We start from the raw sequence: 21,587 nt of genomic DNA, 5'->3' as shown, positions 1-21,587 counted from the left end.
AATCCCATCAACTACTGAAGTATATGGCTGGTCCAGGGCCACTCTGGTTATATCTGCATGACAAAGTGCGCGTGCGGGTCAAGACTGTGACAATCTGAAAGCTTTCCCATTCCATCTTTGAAACTCAGAGATCCACCATTTCTATTCAATCACTCTCTTATCCTTATATCCTTCTTTACATGCCCCTGGACCTATCCTACCATTATCCATTCACTTTCTCACACTCCCCATTTTCATCCCCAGGGCGAAGCCACAACGTTTCAAATTTAGGGCAAAAAAGTCTAGATTTTCACAACCTTTGTTAGTGAAAAGAAAAAAGGGAATCCCACCTTTGTTATTTTATCATTGGAATACCTCCTCATATACCCCATCTTTACTTGTGAGTTTGGATCCCAAGGGTACCCATATTTTAGAAGAGGTGAGAAAAAAGGTAAATGTAGGTACGGTGACGTGCGACATGGGTATGTGGAATTATTTTTTTATAAAAAGATAAATAATTTTTTTTTCTTTCTTTTCATATGGTCTCTTTATTTATTATTTATTTAAATGGAGCGAATAATCGTCCGCGCTTTACATGGTCGGTCGCCACATTCTTCCGTTTCCGATGTTCACACGTCTTCCACTTCTGCACAGTGCAAGATTTACGATTAGGCTTTCTGCCTATAAAATGAAGTGATCTTTGACGAAGAAGTTACAACATTCATTCACTTCATTCTTCCTCCTACTACTTTCCCTTCACATTCCTAGAGCATTATCAGTTCAGAGGAGTGTTAGAATTTCGGTCGATTTCGGTGCAGTTTCGATCTAGACAATTTTTTTTGGGTTTTTTTTGGGTTTTTTTTTTTTTTTTTCCATAAATAATCTTGGGGATAGTGTGCTTTTATTCCCTGTTTGCACAAAGGGCATAGCCGCAAAACATCTTAAAAGAGAGTGAGATCCGCGACCTAGCCAACNCTTGGGGATAGTGTGCTTTTATTCCCTGTTTGCACAAAGGGCATAGCCGCAAAACATCTTAAAAGAGAGTGAGATCCGCGACCTAGCCAACTTTTCACCCTTTGTTTGTTTTACAGGTTTCGTTTTCCAACGACTGTCGTTCGAGCCGATCAATTGTTGTCCTTTTCTGTCTGCTGAGGGATCCGTTTCGAACAATATTCCACAAACACATATCTTAAAATTGTTGGAAGCGACTCTTGGAAACAGATCCTTTGACGGAAAGAAAAGGACAACAATTGATTAGCTCGAACGACAGTCATCGAAAAATGAAACCTGCAAAACAAACAAACGGTGAAAGCTAGCTGAGTCGTGGATCTCGCTCTTTTTAAGATGTTCTTCATCTGCCACAGTTCATGATGGCCCTGTCAACACAAACCAGTTTCATGTCCTCTGATCTCAACTGCCTTTTCTATTTCGAAGGGGCGCACTTCAAATGTTAAAAGTAGAAGATGTTCTTCCTCACCGTCAAGAAGGTTGCTCATGCCTGCACCACAGACAAGCTAGTTGTCCCAAAAAAAGATCCTACCGAAGAATAAATCAAAGAAGCAACTATTTGGGAAGAAAATGATTTTTTCTACAAAAACTTTATTTTAAATGGTCTAACTGATGATCTCTATGACTACTACAGTATAATGAAGACAGCAAAAGAAGTCTGGGATGCCCTACAAAAAAAAAAAAAAAACGATACCAAGGAGGTCAGTTTGAAAAAATATGCATTAAGCTGTTACCTGAAGTTCCAAATGACGGACGAAAAATCTGTGGAGGCCCAATCCTATGAACTGCAGAAAATAGCTCGTGAGATAATAAGTGAATGTATGTCTCTTAATGTGCACTTTTAAATTGCTATTATTATTGACAAGTTACCCCTTTTGTGGAAGGATTTTAAAAATACCCTAAGGCACAAGATCTAGGAACTCTTTTTGGAAAGGCTGATAACATACCTAAGGACCGAGGAGGAAGCCTGCAAGCAAGACCAGAGGAGGAAGTAAACATCCTAACAGGAAAGTTCGCCTCTGCAATGATAAAGCCTGAACCAAAGTCAAAGGGAACTAAGAGGAAATGTCAGAATAGGGGCTCCAACAACCAAAAGAAACAAAAGAAGTAGAGACCCCCTTCAGGAGAAACGATGCAATTTCTTTGCTATAACTGCAACGAACTTGGACATATGGCCAAGAATTGTAGGAACAGACATCGTCCTATTGAGCAGGCGAACCTAACAGAAGAATTATTAATAGCTATGATGTAAAACTCGAATCCTAATTACCTTAAGTAAGTATAAGTAATGTGATGGCTTCTAATGAGTTAAATAAAGTCATGTCTTAGGAAGGATAGAAGATGGAAGCAAGAAGAAATAAACTCTTGGGTAGCTAAGTGTAAAAGTAGGGCGAAATTCGGCTAAGTGTTGGCTAAGGAAGGAGCTCACGCACAAAGGGCTTGGAGATGGAGAAATGTGTGGGTGGTAGTGTGCAATTGGGTAGTAAGCCAAACATGAGGTGGGCTGGCCGAATGTGGGATGGTCATGTTTGATGATGGAATGCATAATAAGCATATGGATGTGGCCATGCCATCCAATGAGGTGTAGTGATGAAGTAATATTGTAAGTGGAGTTAGGAAAAGAAAATTTGCTAAATCCTAGCCCTTCATCACCAATAGTGGGCAAAGTGGCACAATGAGGGTTCATGCAGGATTTTGGGTGGTGGTATAAGCAGGAAGGCCGAATTCATTGGGTCGGTTTGGACAAACTACTCGGGCTATTCATGTAATTCCGGTGGCTTACGAAAGCTCTGTGTGTCTACTTTCTATGGCCGATTGCTGGAGGAAAAACTCGACGGAATAAGGCCAGAGGAGCAAGATAAGGACGAAGGGTCCGTTTCTCGGGTGAATCTGGGCCATCAGTGAAACATTGAAGCTTCAGGATGAACCACGAAGAGTTTTGAGCTGGAAATTTGAGGTAAGATTTGTAACTCAATTCCAAACAACTTTGTAGAAGAAAATTTCTTAATATGACGTATGGAATTCGAGTTATATGTTTTTGAAGTTTAAATTGGAAATTGTTGAACATCAAACAACTGCTTGAATTGGGGCCAATGATGAAGATTTGAAACTCCAGATCAAATCACAAGTAGTTTTAAGTTGAAATTTTAAGGATCTTACCATTTTCGAAGGAACTGGAGTTATTTATTTAATGAAATTTTTTATTTATTTTGAGTATACAAAAAAATAATGTTGCTAATTCGATTCTAAACAAGTTTGTAGAAGGAAGTTTCTTGAAATGAGTTATGTATTTCGAGTTATAAATTTTTGAAGTCGAATCGGGAATTTGTTGCATAAGCAGGCAGCTGTTTGGGAAGATCAAGCTAGCAGCTCACCCAGGGAGCGAGAGCGAGACGGGTATCATGTAATTCTCGCTGGTCAGTCGAGTCTCGCTGATTTTTTGCCTAGTCTCGCTAAATTTTATGCTAAGTTTCACTAATGATGATAAGTCTCGCTAATTATGAAAGTCTTGCTTAGGAGGGTAGTCTTGCTCATGAGGATGGTTCTCGCTGGTTATGGTCTCGCTAGTGTTGATCTCGCTAGTAGTAATATTGCTAGTGATGATCTCGTTGATGAAGGTCTTGCTAGTAAAAAAACTGTTTGAAACATCTTGATGGGAATTCTAAGGAATCTAACAAGGAATTATGTTGTTTCAGGCCAAGAGGAGCTAGGAGAAGCCTACAAACTATTAAGAGCCCAGACAAGTAGTGAGTGACTATAAATGATTTATAAATGTTTTAAAAATCCATGCTTTATTGACAGTTACTTTTATGCTAGTTATTTTACAAGAAGTTCCAAGCAATGCATTTTTCTAAAGTTTATAAACGCATACTAGTTACAAAGTTTATGAAATATGCTTTGGTACAATGGTTGAACCATGGTAGTTCTCAAAAGAAGATTCTATGACATGTTTAAGTTACAAGTATTTGTATTATGGTTTAAAACATATTTTCTCTTAATGTTGTTGAGCATGCGTTAGCAAATGATATTCTTATGAAACTATGTTTTATGAGATCAAGTTTTCAAGCTTGTTTTATGAAAATGTTTTCCTATAAGGTGTTTTTAGCTCAATACTGAAGTACAAGGAGAAGGTAGCTAAGCTGTACTACCTGGTTTCAGTTATGTTATAATTTTGATACTGAAGTACTTAGAGAAGGTATCAGAATAATTCACTTAGTTCAGTAATAAGCAGTGGTATCCTGCTTCAGTTATGATCCTTGACGTCAGGATCCAGTTTGCTCTATGTGCACGTATGACAGTTAATCAGTTCAGTAGGATTGAACCACGAGGATTCTTTCCCAACATTGGTTGAAAGGTATTAAACAAAAGGGTTCTCACCCCAACCTAGGCTTATGTTTGAGAGATCGAGCAAAAGGGTTCTCTCTCAACTGGGAATCAGTTCAACTATGTTTTCAGATACAATAGTTTTAAAAGTTTTATGTACACATTTGCTTGGCAAGTTTTTAGTTTCAATATTCAATTTTATAGCGTTCAGTTTAAGCATGAGATTTATGTTTTTATTAAGTCACTCACTGGGCTAGTAGCTCACCCTGTTTTTAAATGTTTTTCCCTCTCCAGGTAGCGGTCAATTCCCCAGAAGTTAATTTTGTTGCTGCTCTGCCACTTAAAGACTCAAAGCTAAAGGAAGACTAGGTGTTTATTCTGTAAATACTAGTACACATGTTTTGCACGTATAAGGACTAAACTTAGTGTCATAGGCTCACTGGATTTTATAGTGTATATAGTTGTGAATGTGAATAGTAGCTATGGAACCCTGTTGATGTAAAAATGTTAAGTTTTGTCAATCTATTTAGTACGTTTAGTATGTTAAGCACTGAGGTTGTAAATATTGTTGTTATCAAGTCATAAATGCATATCAGAGTTCTAAAGCAGGTTTTAAATGTAAGTTATGCAGTAAGTGCCAACAAGAGGGTCGATAACTGTTGTCGTCACATGCCTTTTTAGGTTAAAAGGGTAATCTGGGTAGAGGTGTGACACATGATCACAAAAGTAAATGTGATCAGTAGCTCTGAGAGGTAGTGGATAGACACTGATGTTACGCACCATGTCTGTCATGATTCTAGTTTATTCAAGTCTTATTCTGAAACTAAGGATAAAAATATATTGTTGGGGGATCATCACTCAACAAAAATTGTTGGAATCGGCGAGGTGAAACTAAAGTTTACCTCTGCAAAGACTCGCATTCTAAAGGAAATTCTGCACACTCTAGAGGTAAGGAAGAATCCGGTCTCGGGCTATCTCCTCAACAAGGCAGTCTTTACTCAGAACATTGGGGCCGACTTGTATATTCTTACAAAAAAGGAGCGTATTCGTGGGAAAGGGTTATGCAATTGATGGAATGTTTAAGCTTAATCTTGACATGAATAAAACTAAGTCTTCTGTTTATATGCTGTGTTTTTTTTTATATTTGGCATGTTAGGCTTTGTCATGTTAATAAACGGATAATTAGCAACATGAATAGGCTGGAAATAATTCTTAAACTATCCATGAATGACTTTGATCAATTCGAATATTGTAATCAGGCTAAAATAACTAAAACTCCGCATAAATCTGTATTTAGGGAATTTAAGCCTCGAGATTTAATTCATTCTGACTTATGTGAATTTAATGGTGTCTTGACTAGGAATAGTAAAAGATATTTTATCACGTTTATAGCTGACTGCTCTGACTTTACTTTTGTATATTTGTCGAAGAATAAAAGTGATGCTTTTGATGTGATTGAAATAGAAAACCAGTTTAATAGAAAAGTTAAAAGACTTCGTAGTGACAGAGGAACTGAATACGAGTAAGATGTTTTTAATAATTTCTATAATTCACATGGAACAATTTATGAAAAGATGACACCTTATTCTTCTGAAATGAATGGAAAAGCTGAAGGGAAAAATAGAACTCTATCTGAACTTGTAGTTGAGATTTTATTTAATTTGGAAAATGTGAAATTATCCTTACCGTGTGCTTGCTTAATAGAATACCAAAGTCTAAAAACATAACGTCATCCTACGAAGTTCTTAAGAATAAGGAAGCTTGCTAGTAGAGCCTACGAATATGTCTTCATAGGATACGCAATAAATAGTAAAGCCTATAGGTTATATGACCTAACAAATCAAGTGATTATAGAATCCAATGACACTGCCTTCTTTGAGGATAAATTTTTCTTTAAATCAAGATATAGTGGGGACTCGAGTTCTAGTAGTTTACCTTCAATTAAAATTCAAACTCCAAATGAGGAAGCATACCCAGAGCCTAGTAGAAGCAAAAGAACTCGTACTGTCAAGAACTTTAGGGATGATTTCCCAACCTTCAACATAGAAGAAGATTCTAAGAACCAAAAAGATGTCCTATCCTCAGTAGATTCCTATTTATGGAAGTAAGCTATAAAAGATGAAATAGACTTTCTTGAGTCAAATAGGACCTGACATTTGGTAGACCTGCCCTCTAGTTAGAAAGTAATAGGATACAAATGGATCCTGAGGAAGAAACTCAAACTTGATAGAACAGTTGACAAGTTTAAAGCCAGACTTGTAGCTAAGAGTTTCAAACAAAGATAAAATATAGATTTCTTTGACATATTCTCCCCTGTGACTAGGATCACTTTAATTTGTGTGTTGTTTTCTCTAGCTGCCCTAAACAACCTTGTAGTTCATCAGATAGATGTAAAGACTACATTCATGAACGGTGAATTTGAAGAAGAGATATACATGGAACAGCCTGAGGCTTCGTAGTCCATGGTCATGAGAACACGGTTTGTAAGTTAGATAAATCTCTTTAAGGCCTGAAACAAGCTCATAAGCAATGACATCAGAAATTCGATAATCTCATCACATCTAAAAGATTCAAAGTTGATGAAAGTGATAAATGTTGGGTTTTATGTCCTAAAACTCGTGGTATGTAAACAATGGAGCTTATTCTGAAAATTCAATAAAAGTATTATTGAATAGATCTATTGCTTGAATAGAAATCCAATAAACCTAAAAGTCCATTGACTATTGGATAAGTACTTGAACTTTATGTGGAGACATAAAGGTAGATCATGTTCGATTAAATAGTCAAAATGATCTATGGTACATGGATAAGGTTGGGTACCTTATTATGGTATCACTATTGGATACGGCCTATTCTGTAGTTGTTACAAGAAGTTGAAAATTGCTACAAACGAAGTGATCCTAATTCGTTCATGTTGGACATGGGGAGTGGGGGTATCTTTATGCAAAAGAATTTGTACAAGATTGGACCACGAAATGAGTCAATCTTACTTTATAACGCTGTTTACTGTTTAAGACTGACTATTTCAAAGCGATGACCTAGGTAACTTAACCTTAATCCTGAGTTAACTATGAACTTCAGTTTATCTGGGATTGCCCTTAGATTTGCATAGGTGAGGGTTGGCTCAACAGCGTCGGCTCAATATGACTGCCATTTCAAGGGTAAGACTGGATAGATAGCTGGGTTGTTCCCTTAAGTGCTGATTCTGGGGCTTGAACAAGGGATCCCGCCCTCTCATTTGGCATGAGAGGGACTCGTTTTTGTGATTGGATCACAAAAAATTGTTCATTAGGGGATTAGTGGGGACTTAAGAAATAGGAGGTAATTTCGGTGGTAAAACAGAGATTTGACCCAGCCGTTATTGCGAACAACTATGAAGGGTTACTTACTAATCATGGTTATATCGAGTGGACATAATATATCTATTGAGGGGAGTTCAACTATGGGCTTTAGTGGAGTGACCCATTAGTTAACGAATGGGGTTAGATCGGTCTAATGAGTTTAGCCGATTAATCTCGGATCGTTGGAGCCCATGATCTGTAGGTCCCCCTACTAGCTCGGAAATGGATTAGCTCTATAATAGTGTGATAAGTTAATTTGAAACGTTCAAATTAGAATCAAACGGAAATTGGAGAAAATATATTTAAATATAATTTAAATATATGAAGATGAATTTGTGTAAAAATTAATTTAATATTAGATATTAAATTAATTAGAATGATTTAAATTGTTTAAATAATTATTTATTAATTTTATTAGAAAATTAATTTTTGAAATTAATTTGTAAAATTTATAAATTTTGATTTTAGAAATAAAATATGATTTTAAAATAAAAAAGGATTTTAGAAATTGAAAATTACATAAAACTTGAAAATGGGTTTTTCAAAGTTCATCTTCAAGTAGCTTACAAGGAACCCACCTTCTCCTTTGGTTTACTCCAAGCATGAGTTGCATCTCATGCAACACATCTCTTTACATGATAGTGCAATATATTGAAGAGATTGGAGTGAAGAAAGAAGGGAGAATCGACTGAATTTTTGCTGAAAAATTTGGATGAAGAAGGTGTTCTTCAATGAGTTATGTTCAATGAGCTTTCTCCCTATTCCTTTTGATTCCAGCTTATTTTGAATCCCACAACTCAATCTAGAGCACCAAGAGGATAGTAAGGAAGATCTTATGGTGGTCTACACAAGGATTCAGAGGATTTTGCAGCTAGAAATGGAGATTTCGTTGGTTTGGCCAACCGTTTTTAGCATGTTTCTTTTCAACCAAAATTAATGAATTAGAATACTTATGGATCTTGATTTCTTCCGTTGTGTGATGGTGTTGATCCAACAATAAATGCATCTACTATAAGTTCGTAAACAATCTATGCACTAACATATGTTTGTATGTAGATGATTTGTTAATTTTGGATCAAACTTGCATGTTATGAATGATGTGAAATCCTTTTTTAGTGCAAACTTTGGTATGAAAGACTTAGGAGAAGCAAATGTAATCTTAGGCATAAAAGTAATTAGGTATGAAAAGGAAATTTTTTTAGATCAATCTCATTATATAGAAAATTCTACAGAAATATAATTACTTTAAATCTAAACCAACATGTACTCCTTGTGACCATAGTGTTAAGTTGTTCAAGAACACTGGAGATGGTGTTAGTCAATTTGAGTATGTGAGCATCATAGGTAGTATCAGATACGCTGCTAACTGCATTAGGCCTGATAGAGCTTATGTTGTAGGATTACTTTGTAGGTTTATAAGCAGACTTAGTATAGAGCATTGGAATGGTGTAGAAAGGGTTATAAGATACTTGAAAAAAACCCAGAACCTAAGATTATATTATCAGAAGTTTTCTATCATGGAAGGGTTCGACATGCTGACTGGAACTCCCTCTCAAATGATTCAAAGGCTACTAATGGCTATATTTTTAATATAGCAGGTAGAGTTGTTTCTTGAAAGTCCAAGAAATAGGCTATTTTAGCTTAATCTAAAATGATAGCACTAACATCAGTTAGTGAAGAAGCAAATTGACTTAGAAGTCTACTATAAGAGATTCTTTCTATGGGAAAAATTGGTACCAACCATATTGATCCATTGCGATAGTACTGCAGCAATTGCAAAAGTTCAGAATCGTTATTACAACAGAAAGAGACAACAGATATGTCGTAAGCACAGTACCATTAGCGAGTTCCTCATTATTGGTATAGTTAGAGTGGATCACATACGGACTAATGAAACTTGGTAGATCCTTTGAGGAGAGGACTAGCTAGAGAGATGATTTTCAAAACCTCCGAAAAGATGGGATTCATGCCTAAGATGAATCACGTGTGAGGAAAACTCAACCTGTAGAGTGTAGATCCCAAGAAACAAGTTTAATGGGTAATAACTGACCACAAGTGATATGAAGTGAATCATGCTAAAATGACCACAGAGTTCCCTTCCTTTGATCTAGAGTCTGAGCATGATATCGTGAAGCATAAGAAAGGTTGAACTTAATTCTTAATGAGATCTATACTTGATGTCAAGTGAGGTACCTAGTTACTTTCACCTATGTGAATGTGGAAGTGGAGGCCGCTTCCTAGGAAATTTTAGACAAATTCTCTAGAGCGTTCACTAAATCGGAATGTAGGTGCTAGGCCTTACATCATGGGCTTTCGAACTACACCCTAATAATGTTGTGTGTGAGATGTTGTTAGAGATAGAGTTCAAAACCACGAGTTATTTTAGTATATTTTAAATCATCTTCACTATGTAAAGGTTCAAGTAGTAAGACATGTTTACTTATGCACAGTATTGTACAGACTGATATTACTTTATGAAAAAAAGTTTTCTTTTGTTTTAAATTTTTAAGTGAGGGATTGTTAATGAAAAATTATTAAAAAAAAAAAGAAAAAGAAAAGAAAAAGGGAATCCCACATTAGTTATATTATCATTGGAAAACCTCCTCATATACCCCACCTTTGCTTGTGGGTTTGGGCCCCAAGGAGTATCCATAATTTAGAGGGGGTGAGGAGATAGGAAAATGTGGATATGGTGGACATCCACACGCACACACCGTTGCTTTCCGACCGGCGTGGCGAGACGAGGCGCGTGTGTGGAATTATTTTTTTAATAATAAAAATGAATAATGTTTTTCTTTCTTTTCATAACGTCTCTTTATTTATTTTATTCTTTTGTTAAATGGAGTGAATGATCGTCTACGCTTTATGTGGTCGTACGCCATGTTTTTCCATTTTTGACGTTCGCGCGCGTCCTCCACTTCTGCGTAGTGCACAATTTATAATTGAGCTCTCTGCCTATAAAATGAAGTGATCTTCGACAGAGAAGTCACAACATTCATTCACTTCATTCTTCCTCCTGCTACTTTCCCTTCACATTCCCGAGTGTTATCAGATTTTATCCTTGAGACGATGTGAACTTATTCTGAACTGCTTGCACAAAAGGGTAGAGCTGCGAAACATTTTAAAGAGCGCAAGACTCACGACTCAGCTAGCTTTCATCGTTTGTTCGTTTTGCAGGTTTTTTTTTCCGCCGATCGCCATTTAAGTTGATCGATTGCTGCCCTTTTCTGTTCGTCGAGGGATTCGTTTCCAACAACTTCCTTTTAGTTCTTAATTTAAAGGGTCATTTGTACCCTAGGTTTTGAACCTAATTTCTTTCTAGTATGTATGTTTCAGAAGGTTATAGTTTTTATTCTTGAATTTTAAGTTTTGTTTCCATTTGGTCTCTAGATTTATTGACTTTACACTCTTACTCACATAGCAACCACTAATGTTCACTTGTCTTTAGTGTTAACTTTCAATTAATTATTTTAAAATAATTAGGGATTTTTACATTAAAAATCATCTTTGGGCCATATATTTCATAAATGTCTTTAAATTTGATTTTTTTTTCAAAGATGTCTTTTATTGTCAATTTTGGACAGTTTTACAATTTTTTCGTTTATACTATATTATAAAATTATAATATATTATATATATATATATATAATATATATATATATATATTAATATAATTATTATATATATACACTTTTTTTTTCATTTTCGAAGTTCCCTTAATGATGGAGAGAGAAAATGACATTTAATATGGTTTTATTTTCCTTTTTTTTTTCATATTGATTTTTGATATTATGTAATAAATTATGTTGTTTATTTGGAAATGTTCTAACAAATATTTGAAAGATATTGGTAAATATATTTGATGTGTACTCAAATATAACTGGTTTCACGACAACTTGTTGGTTTTTCTGGTGAATTCATGGTTATTTTTAAATATAACTTAGAACATTGTATTAGATGCTTGCAAATATTCTAACGAATATATGAAATATAAATGTACTCAAATAGATTGTTGTAGTATTTGAAAGTTTCGATATAATCGTATTCATATGATAGTACAATATAAATCACAATATATACCATAAATTTCATTTATATCACAATATATATCATAAATTCAAAGTAGTCGGAAATATACAAAATTACCACGATATATAAATCACAGATGGATTTAATGTTCAACACATAACATATAAATAAGTGTAAACAAGAAATCTAAATACAAAAATCATCATCGTTTATATAAAATAAACTATTATTTATATTACAGTATATATGTACATTTATTTCTTGGTTTGTGTGTCCAAGATCCTCCCCATCTTCATCTTTTCTTCTCCTCATCTTCATTTTCATCTCGCCCAAAATCCGCTTCGTTGATCGGATCTGCTTGCCCCACACCATCGATCGAATCTTTTCGCCCCCTGTCGTTGACCGGATATACAATAGAATATTGCATACTAACTATATTTAAACAATAGTATATATTAAAACAATAATGATAGACACTATTGCAACCACATCTATATATATTTGTAAGTGAAATTGAAAAAAAAAAAATATACAAACACACTCATATCCGTTGTGCATCCATTTTCAACCTCAGACTAGATCGACCATATATATATGGATTATTTGAAATAAACCCGTCCTGCCCAACCTTAGATCCGTGCCTAGCTACGCCGTCGACCTACTAGATCTGCACGCGCTATTGTCCAGATTCACCCACTGCAGCGTCGTTGTTCATCATCGGCAACCTCCATCAACGTCGACCATCGCGTCACCATTATTCGTCTCTCGCCATCCATTGCGCCTGTCTCTTATACACATCTAGATGTGTATAAGAGACAGCCATCAACGTCGACCATCGCGTCACCATTATTCGTCTCTCGCCATCCATTGCGCCACCATCAATTCCTCTCTCACCAACGTAACCGACTATTCATCATGCCACCATCATTCACCTGTATCAACCATCACGCCATTGATGGCAACCACTTGCAACTCATGCCGCTGAGAAGAAGTAAAAGAGAGAAGATGAAGAAAGTAGAGAACAGGAGGGGGGTCCAACCAAGTTTCCTTTTATATATATTTAAAGTAATATCAATGGATACATGTATACGAAACCCTAAGCTATGCATGAAGGAGAGATACACAAAAACTTAGGCTTATATATATATATATATATACTTGAATAACTAAATTTTAAATAGTCACTAATACTAGTAAAATAGAGAGACGAATATAGTTTTTTTTTTTTTTTTTTTGTATAAAAATGAAATGGGAAGATAATATAGGCTTATTTTAAATAGAAACTCCAAATAATTATATAATGAATTTTTAATTCACTAATGAAAATTGACTTAATTATAATCAAATTTAATAAATTTAGATTCATTAGTAGAAAATTAACTCACATGATTCAAAATAGTAGGCTTTAGTGAATTCTGTAAGGTATAAGTATAAAATGTTGAAGTCTATAGATTCAATTGAAAGTAAATTTGAAATTGAAAAAACGAAGAACAAATAAAAATATACTCAAAACTCAATGAAAACGATTTATCCCCAAAATTTAATTTGTCTGTTTCTGGTACCATTTACGACAAAACCGGCTTCAAGAGAATCTTCATTTTCCAGGTAGATCCACGCCTACAAGAATATTCGCGCAATGTGTTATGAAATCAACGACGTACACAGGATTTAATTCTTTGCCTTCAAAATTGGAATATTACGGACTTACTGTCTGAAAGTGCTTCTGTAAGATAAAGAATAAGGTGGGCGAATACACATCTATAATATACAATTTATACAGTATTAGATGGATTAGTTGAAACTTAAGATCATCTCTGCAAATATAATCTCTTCAGTTGTACCCTTCTTTTACTCCGGGGTGTAGAAGAAGAAAATAGGTGCCACTAGATGAGACGATTATGAAAAAGGTGAAGTAGGCTGCAGAATATGATGAATTCTTCACCATCCAAACATTTCAACGAAGCAGAATAACGAAAGAATAAAAGGACTTCAATGGTCGTTTCATAATTTCCACTCCTCTAATCATTCGTGTACCGACAAAAGTACATACCTTAGTGAAACTCCCACTGCCACTCCCCTCCTTTCCATTTTCATTTCCCTCACCATTTGCCTTATTTAAACACAAACCAAACACCACAACCAAATTAACCCAACAGTCAACGCACTCTCTCCCTTTCCCTTTCACCTTCTCTTTCTCTTTCTCTTGCTCCCTTTTCCTCTGTTGGGTATCGTCAAAAATGGATCTTTTCTCCATTTCTCAATCAGCGATGGCGAGTGTGCCTATGGCACTGGGTGCAATATTCTTCACGACGTTGTGCGTCGTGGGAGGTGGGTTGGTCTATTTCTATGGACCGTACTGGGGAGTGAGAAGGGTACCTGGTCCACCAGCTATTCCGCTGGTCGGACACCTTCCCTTGCTGGCTAAGTACGGCCCAGATGTTTTCTCTGTTCTTGCCTCCCAATATGGTCCTATCTTCAGGTCAGTTTCCTGTCTTCGTCCTCTGACTTTTCCCTATCTCAAAAACTCCTTCCTTTTTGCTTCCTTCGAGATGGTCCTGTTCACTTGCACGCTCGAAAAAGCTTTTCTTTTCGTAAAATTCTTAATATAAAAGGCCAAATTTTTCTATATATCACCTGCAAATTTCAAACTCGATGGATGGCTGTATGATAGACAAGCGGAATTTGTTGTCTGTTGATGTGAAATGAAAAGGGAATAACAACGTGACAATATTCAATGATTGTAATAATGTGCTAGTGGCCAAAGATTTTGATGGGATTGCACTATAATTCGTTTTGCCGACATTAAAAGTTAACTCAAACATACAGTGACGGGTGGAAACCCTTGAAGCCTCTGTCTAGGGGAAGAAATGTTGCTTTTGTTTGTATTAATGAAATTCTTCCAATTATATTTTTAATCAAGCAGGTTCCATATGGGTCGACAGCCATTGATAATTATAGCAGACCCTGAGCTTTGTAAAGAAGTCGGTATCAAGAAATTCAAGGACATCCCAAATAGAAGTGTCCCTTCTCCAATATCAGCTTCCCCGCTTCATCAGAAAGGTCTTTTCTTCACAAGGTACTTTCTATCTTTTTCTTAAGAGGGCAGAAACACTTATCAACTGCTTAACGCCTCTATTTAATTTTACAGGGATGCAAGATGGTCAACAATGCGAAACACGATACTATCGGTCTATCAGCCCGCTCATTTAACGAGACTAATACCTACCATGCAGTCAATCATTGAAACTGCAACTCAAACTCTCCATTCCTCTGTCGACGAAGATATCCCTTTCTCCAATCTCTCCCTCAAATTGACCACTGATGTAATTGGAACAGCAGCCTTCGGTGTTAACTTTGGGCTCTCTAATCCACAAGCAACCAAGACTTTCGGTATCAATGACCATGACAGTAAAAATGATGAAGTTTCGGACTTCATAAATCAACATATCTACTCCACAACGCAGCTCAAGATGGATTTATCGGGTTCCTTCTCAATCATTTTGGGACTACTTGTCCCTATACTCCAAGAACCATTTAGACAAGTCCTGAAGAGAATACCATTCACCATGGACTGGAAAGTTGACCGGACAAATCAGAAGTTGAGTGGTCGGCTTAATGAGATTGTTGACAAGAGAATGAAGCGTAACGATCGAGGTTCAAAAGATTTCTTATCACTCATTTTGAGAGCAAGAGAGTCAGAGACTGTATCAAGAAATGTATTCACTCCAGACTATATCAGTGCAGTCACGTACGAACACTTACTTGCTGGGTCAGCTACCACAGCATTCACGTTATCCTCTGTTGTATATTTAGTTGCTGGACATCCAGAAGTCGAGAAGAAGTTGCTTGAAGAGATTGACAACTTTGGTCCATCAGATCAAATACCAACAGCTAATGATCTTCAGCAGAAGTTTCCATATCTTGATCAGGTTAAGTAACATAGGCTATTCTTCTCGTTTCTATGGTTTTAGACCTCTCACATGAAGGAGTTTCATTGTTTTCATAATCAAATGAGTGCAGGTGATTAAAGAATCTATGAGGTTCTACACCGTTTCCCCTTTAGTAGCTAGGGAGACATCTAAAGATGTGGAGATTGGTGGATATCTTCTTCCAAAGGTAATTCAATAGAAAAAACCATCTGATGCATCTCTGTCTTCAAGCAACTTAGTCGATCAATCTAACTAATTGAAATACACTACTTTGTGATGAGATTAGGGTACATGGGTTTGGTTAGCACTTGGAGTTCTTGCCAAGGATCCAAATAACTTTCCAGAACCAGATAAATTTAAGCCAGAGAGGTTTGATCCGAACGAGGAAGAAGAGAAACAAAGGCATCCCTATGCTTTAATTCCATTTGGAATTGGTCCTCGGGCATGCATTGGTCAAAAATTCGCACTTCAGGAATTGAAACTCTCTTTGATTCATTTGTATAGGAAGTTTGTATTTCGGCATTCCCTCTCTATGGAACAACCTCTTGAACTTGAGTATGGTGTCATTCTCAACTTCAAAAATGGTGTCAAGCTCAGAGTGATCAACCGTAAATAGATGGCACTACAATAACTTCGGTTTCACTATCAGTTTGTACAATAAGTATCAGTTATGTATGTTTCTAATCTACAAATTATCATTTTAGGATTCCAATATAATAATCATCAAGAAAACTATCTATGGTGTTAGTAACTATTTGACATTACATAAACAACATATCATCTTTTGTCGAAAAAGGACTCCTATATTTCATCCATCCGTTGCTAGTTGCCATCAAACAAATCGGTTGCAGATAAGATCATTTTGACATTATTGCACTACACGTCTATTCCATCGCTGAACCAAGGACGTCAACGTCATCCAGATAAGATAAACTTTGGCCAAGAGTTCTAAGCAAAATTTGCAGAAGTGGGAAAAAAACAAAATAAAAACTAATGAACACCGAGAGCTATAATACAAAGAACGAGCCATTCTCCATTGGACATGAAACAAATATCAACTCTTTCGAATGATACACAATTTGGATGGCAGGAATTAAGAAATAAGGCGGTGCAGAACTCTTCTAGAATTACCAGAAACATGTTTCAATCTCAAAGCTGATTTGATTAAGCGAGCCTCTGTGTAATTGCTCATGATCTTAACTTTGTTCCATTCTTATCCAATCGTGTTGGCAGCATCAATGGCTTAAAGGGATTGACTGATGAATCAGAGCCAGCACTGCTCTTAGAATCCCCATTTGAGAAAGCTGCTGACTTCTGAAGGAATTGATACTCATCCATGGACTGCCTTTGAACTCGGTGTGATAAGTGACTATTTGTTTTTTGTTTCGCCTTTGTTGACTCTGTAAGGTTCATGTAACTCGGCCTACTGTAACTGCCATTCTCTGTTCTTTCAGCGGTTGAGAAAGCATGCCCCGACGCGGGAGTTGTCGACGTACAGATTGAAGATGAAGCAGAACTTTCATCATACCAGAAATCAGAACTTGGGCTAGAACAAGAACGAGTTTGCCCACTTGAGGGAGGTTTAGCAGAAATCCTAGTTGATACATTGTTCTTCCTGACTTTCACTAAACTTGGTTCAGAACCTTTGGAATGTTTAGACACAACAGACTCGATACAGCTCTTTGAAGGCGGAGTGACCTCAAATGATTCTGTGCGGGATTGTTCCATCAACCTCGTCTCCCATGGCTTCGCTGCCATCCATCTCTCCAACCAACTCCATCCCCAATTGTTCTTGTCGAACTCGTAACTCTTAAGGGCGTAAATTGAAGCATTTGTTCGTGAAGTTGAGTTTGGTGTTGCCTTCAATTGCTGGAGAGCAAAAGATAAACAAAAAACACCAAACTGAAATATGCTTTCTCAAAAGAAAAACCGACGAAGGATATGTGATCAAAAGTTTCTCATCTATACCTTTTGAACAAGAGAGTAAGCAATTGCTCTCTCCCTCTTAAATGCTCCATCTTGCCTCATTTGTAACTTAGATTTGATATCTTCCAATGTCCCTTTGCTATCACACCAACCTTCCTGCAAATCAACCAAATCGTTATTCTCAATACCATCTTTTAACATACATATCATAATAACATATTCTCCTACCTCAGCTTGCTTCAAGAGATCAGCCTTGCTGCGATGTACGTTAAGCAATTGCTGCACAGCCTGCCCCTCGACTGACATCCTCACACGACGTGCCCTGACTCGAGCTTGGACTCGAACCAGAGCCTGCATGCACCTCAGTGTAACAGCTGCCTGCTTCCTCACCAAACGACCCCTCACCAGAGCTTGAAGCCTCACCACTCCCTTCAAGGCCCTAAGAGCCCTCCTAGACTGCAAAAAGTTCCACTACCAACTCACTAAAGAACTTGACATAGTGTCCTAAAGCTAAGTTAGAGACTCCAAACAAACAGCCGTTTTTTAAGTGAACTTGATTCTAGTTTCATGTCAAACACTTGGAAACTGATTAGTATGAAGAGAAAAAAAGTGTACCAAGAAACCACGAAATGCAGTTTGAATCCTAATTGCAGCCCATTCTTGGCGGACAGCCTTAAAATTCCTCGGCGGAGCACGGAGGACAGTGGCGACGGCGGCCGTAAAAGAATCAGCCGCTCTAGGAGAATCAGAGCCTTCAGAAGCTGCTTTATGTCCCCCTTTATAACCTTTCCAAGCAGAGCTCAAATCCCCTGATGGGCTTCTCCATAGCCTCCATTTCTTAGTTTTAGTATTACCCAACTTCTCCTGTAAAACACAAACAAACAATCACCATTTCCAAGCTTTAAAAACAGATTGGGTAAGAACAAAAACAACATAAAAAAACAAAACCCCAGAATTTAGCTCACATTGTCTTCCTTTTCAGACTTCTTCTGTCCTATGAAAACCTTCATCCATTTCGCAGAACCCCCCATCAAATCAGAGAGGAAACAGAGCAATGAGTATTAAATGAAAGCCAAAAATGATGGAGATCAAATAGTCAAAACTTTAGAAGCAGTGGTGTCTTAAGGACAGAAAAAAAGAGAAAATTTCCAGGCTTTTTGGGTATTAGGGGGAAAATGTTGCACTCTAACAACTGAAATCCAAAAATTTAAAAACTTTGTGGGTGGTGGGGAGAGAGAGAGATGGGTTTAGTTTAGTTTTGAGGGAAAGTGGAGTATTGAAGTGAGATTCATCGATAACCAACGAACGCTTCGCATTTGAATTTCAAAAAATAACAATGGTGGTCGCTTAGTGGGGCTTCCTCCCGCTCGATTTCATCATGCCATCATGATCCCTTTTTTACCCTTGGAGTTTTACGATATTACGAAATTAGCCCCCGTAGAAAAGTTTCATTTTGACCTTCAAGCCTAACCATTTTTTTCTCTCTCCCTCGAAGCAACTTTGGAAAGTTTTTGTTGTTAAAATTTTCATATATGACAAAATTAATGTAGGAAAATTTTCACGTATAAAAAAAATGTCAAATTATTTATAAAAATAATAAAAAAAAGAAAAAAACATTGATAGCTACTAATAGACTTTTATCCATTTTTATTTCAGCTTCTATCATTGATAGACACTAGTAGACTTTTACTAACATTTATTAAAGAAGATTAAAATTTTATTATTTTGTATAAATAATTTCTCTTACTTTTCTATTTTTAAAAATCTCTCATTATTGTATTCTTACTCTAAGTAAACAAAACAAATATATGAAGTAAATTTAAGAGTTAGTGTGAGAAAAAAAAAACCAGAAAGAAGAATTGAAATGAATACAACATAAGTATAAATCACACATGTTTACATGTCTTTATTTTTTTAGGAAAAAACTTGGGTGTAGTCTACATAGCCGCCATCTTTGTGTAGTTTAGACTGCACACCAATGAATTCCACCACATAGTAGACTTTCTTTTATAAAAAAATGATTTTATCTGTATATTTGGATGGGTTGCATGACTGCAACTTGCATTTTTTTCATGTATGTGTTTAGATTTGTTCAAATAAGTAGATACAAAGTTAACAACAAAAGTTTACAAAATTTGTTTTAAAACATATATCAATAATTAAAATGAAAATTTTCAAAATTCAGAGGTAGAATTAAAACAAACTCATAACTTAGGGTTAGTTTTGGTAATTTACCGTATATTAACCAAAAGAATTATTATATATATATAATATTATATTTTCATGAAAAGGCACGCTAGCAAGGGCACGGCTATTAGATAGAGACCAAAAGACAATCTGACAAATCTTCCTCTAAAATTTGTTGTATTAATTCTTCTCTTTATTTCATAGTCCTCGTAGTGAAATCCCACCGTCCGATTTCACCCTCCCTTTGGAATCCAATGCTCTATTTAAGTTCTATCGAATTTCGACTTTCTGCTTCTAAAAGTTTCAGTATTGTCGTCTCTTGTGTTTTTTTTTATATTTCATCGAATTTTATCCGACCTTTTTTTTTCGTTTAGAAAAATAATAGTGGGAAGTTATTGATTGGGAGTTCATAATCCACCCTCTTCTTTTTATGACATCAAAGTTTCGACACCTACTTAAGAAAAATATCTTTTTAGTCCATAAATTTTAAAGAATTATGCATTTTGGTAACGAAAAAGAGATGAGAATGAAGAGAAATATTGACGAAGAAGAAAGAGAAGAGAAAAAGGAAGGTTGGTACTAAAAATGACAAATTTTTAGGGATAATAACACACGATACCCTATATTTCAATTATGTTTAACTTTTCTATTATTTACAACGATGTTTAAATTGACTTTAAAATTACAAAAAAAAAAAAAAAAAAAAAAAAAATCCCAATTACCATTTGGTCCTGAACCATTAATTTAGTAGGAAAAAATATTAAACCATACAATTTTTTAAAATACTTATAACTTTACATCTTCAATTTCTCTCTTAAAATTCTGTGAGATATATATGTTCTATGTCGAACATTGAACTAGTATGTGATTTATAGATTGTGGTAGATATTTTTGTTTATTTTCGATTACTTCAAATTTATGATATATATTGTGATATAAGTAAAATTTATAATATATACTATATTTAATGTTGAACATTGAATTAATCTGTGATTTATATATTGTGGTAAAATTGATAAAGAAATACTGTTAAACAATATATACTCGTAATTTATATATTATACTTTCATAGGGATATCGTATATTTAAACTTTCAAATGGTACAACTATCTATTTGAGTATATATCAAATATATTTACTAGTATATTTCATATATTGGTTTAGATCATTTGAAAAAATATAATATAATATTCTAAGGTATATTTAAAAATAACATGAATCCCCAATAAACTCAACTATTTGATATGCGAAATGCATTAAAAAAAAAAAAGAATACATTTTTTTCTCTCCAATTGAACATGGTAAGAAAATCTCAACTAATTAATATTATATAATGAATACATTTTCTTTCTCAAACATTGAATGTGTTTCGTAAATATGGAAAGATTTTTCCAACACATATTTTCTCTTCAATTGCTCATCACAAGGGGTATTTTCGTCCAAAATTTCCATTAAATTTTATATATAAAATACTAACAATTTGGACATTTATGAAAATAAATTTTGAAAATAGATTGAATCTCTAATAATCTCATATATTTTTTTTCCAACACATTACGTCATGTCACTCTTCATCATTTTTTATTTAAATTTAATAGAAGAGAGATCTTTTAAACCTATTCAAGAAAGCTCGAGGACTAAAATGATCAATTTGAAATATGGGAACTAAATATACCTATTCTCCAAAATTTAGGGACCAAAAATATATTTTTCCTTTAAAAATATTTGAACTTTATTATAAGAGAATTATTTCATTTGAATAAATATTAAACTATATGTTCGTATTGGCTATAAAAGATTGATTTTGAAGCATTGTTTAGAGTGAAGATTATAACAATATTTATTTTGGTAAATCTTGTTATGG

The 21,587-nt window shown here is 35.3% G+C and overlaps 2 protein-coding genes and 2 long non-coding RNA genes across 4 annotated transcripts; 2 read left to right on the top strand and 2 right to left on the bottom strand.

Moving 5' to 3' along the window:
* The first annotated feature begins 2,849 nt into the window (after positions 1-2,849).
* On the top strand, positions 2,850-5,358 carry LOC120085462. The gene is made up of 5 exons (XR_005483949.1): positions 2,850-2,944; positions 3,329-3,404; positions 3,505-3,605; positions 3,684-3,734; positions 4,606-5,358. It is a non-coding gene; the product is annotated as an uncharacterized LOC120085462 (long non-coding RNA).
* Positions 5,359-12,506: 7,148 nt separating this feature from the next.
* On the bottom strand, positions 12,507-13,526 carry LOC120084436. The gene is made up of 3 exons (XR_005483722.1): positions 13,390-13,526; positions 13,244-13,298; positions 12,507-12,662 (listed from the first exon to the last, which is right to left on the bottom strand). It is a non-coding gene; the product is annotated as an uncharacterized LOC120084436 (long non-coding RNA).
* Positions 13,527-13,779: 253 nt separating this feature from the next.
* Positions 13,780-16,487, top strand: LOC120084434 (cytochrome P450 711A1). Its single transcript, XM_039040213.1, has 5 exons — positions 13,780-14,160; positions 14,605-14,757; positions 14,830-15,610; positions 15,702-15,797; positions 15,897-16,487. Exons 1-5 carry the CDS (start codon positions 13,919-13,921, stop codon positions 16,224-16,226), a joined length of 1,602 nt encoding a protein of 533 aa, XP_038896141.1. The 5' UTR covers positions 13,780-13,918; the 3' UTR covers positions 16,227-16,487.
* A 133-nt stretch (positions 16,488-16,620) lies between these two features.
* Positions 16,621-18,863, bottom strand: LOC120084435 (protein IQ-DOMAIN 1). Its single transcript, XM_039040214.1, has 5 exons — positions 18,502-18,863; positions 18,152-18,400; positions 17,765-17,992; positions 17,579-17,692; positions 16,621-17,479 (listed from the first exon to the last, which is right to left on the bottom strand). Exons 1-5 carry the CDS (start codon positions 18,565-18,567, stop codon positions 16,799-16,801), a joined length of 1,338 nt encoding a protein of 445 aa, XP_038896142.1. The 5' UTR covers positions 18,568-18,863; the 3' UTR covers positions 16,621-16,798.
* Positions 18,864-21,587: the final 2,724 nt, after the last annotated feature.

The sequence above is a fragment of the Benincasa hispida genome, chromosome 9 (genome assembly GCF_009727055.1).
Source record: "Benincasa hispida cultivar B227 chromosome 9, ASM972705v1, whole genome shotgun sequence".
Taxonomy (NCBI): Eukaryota; Viridiplantae; Streptophyta; class Magnoliopsida; order Cucurbitales; family Cucurbitaceae; genus Benincasa; species Benincasa hispida.
This window is presented reverse-complemented; position numbering and strand designations above follow the sequence as displayed.

Coding starts and splice junctions, on each gene's coding strand:
- LOC120084434 (XM_039040213.1), top strand. CDS start 13,919: ATGGATCTTTTCTCCATTTCTCAATCAGCGATGGCGAGTGTGCCTATG. Junction 14,161..14,604: donor CAATATGGTCCTATCTTCAG/GTCAGTTTCCTG, acceptor TTAATCAAGCAG/GTTCCATATGGGTCGACAGC. Junction 15,611..15,701: donor AGTTTCCATATCTTGATCAG/GTTAAGTAACAT, acceptor AAATGAGTGCAG/GTGATTAAAGAATCTATGAG.
- LOC120084435 (XM_039040214.1), bottom strand. CDS start 18,567: ATGGGGGGTTCTGCGAAATGGATGAAGGTTTTCATAGGACAGAAGAAG. Junction 17,993..18,151: donor CTGCATTTCGTGGTTTCTTG/GTACACTTTTTT, acceptor AACTTTTTGCAG/TCTAGGAGGGCTCTTAGGGC. Junction 17,480..17,578: donor CTTACTCTCTTGTTCAAAAG/GTATAGATGAGA, acceptor TTTGCTCTCCAG/CAATTGAAGGCAACACCAAA.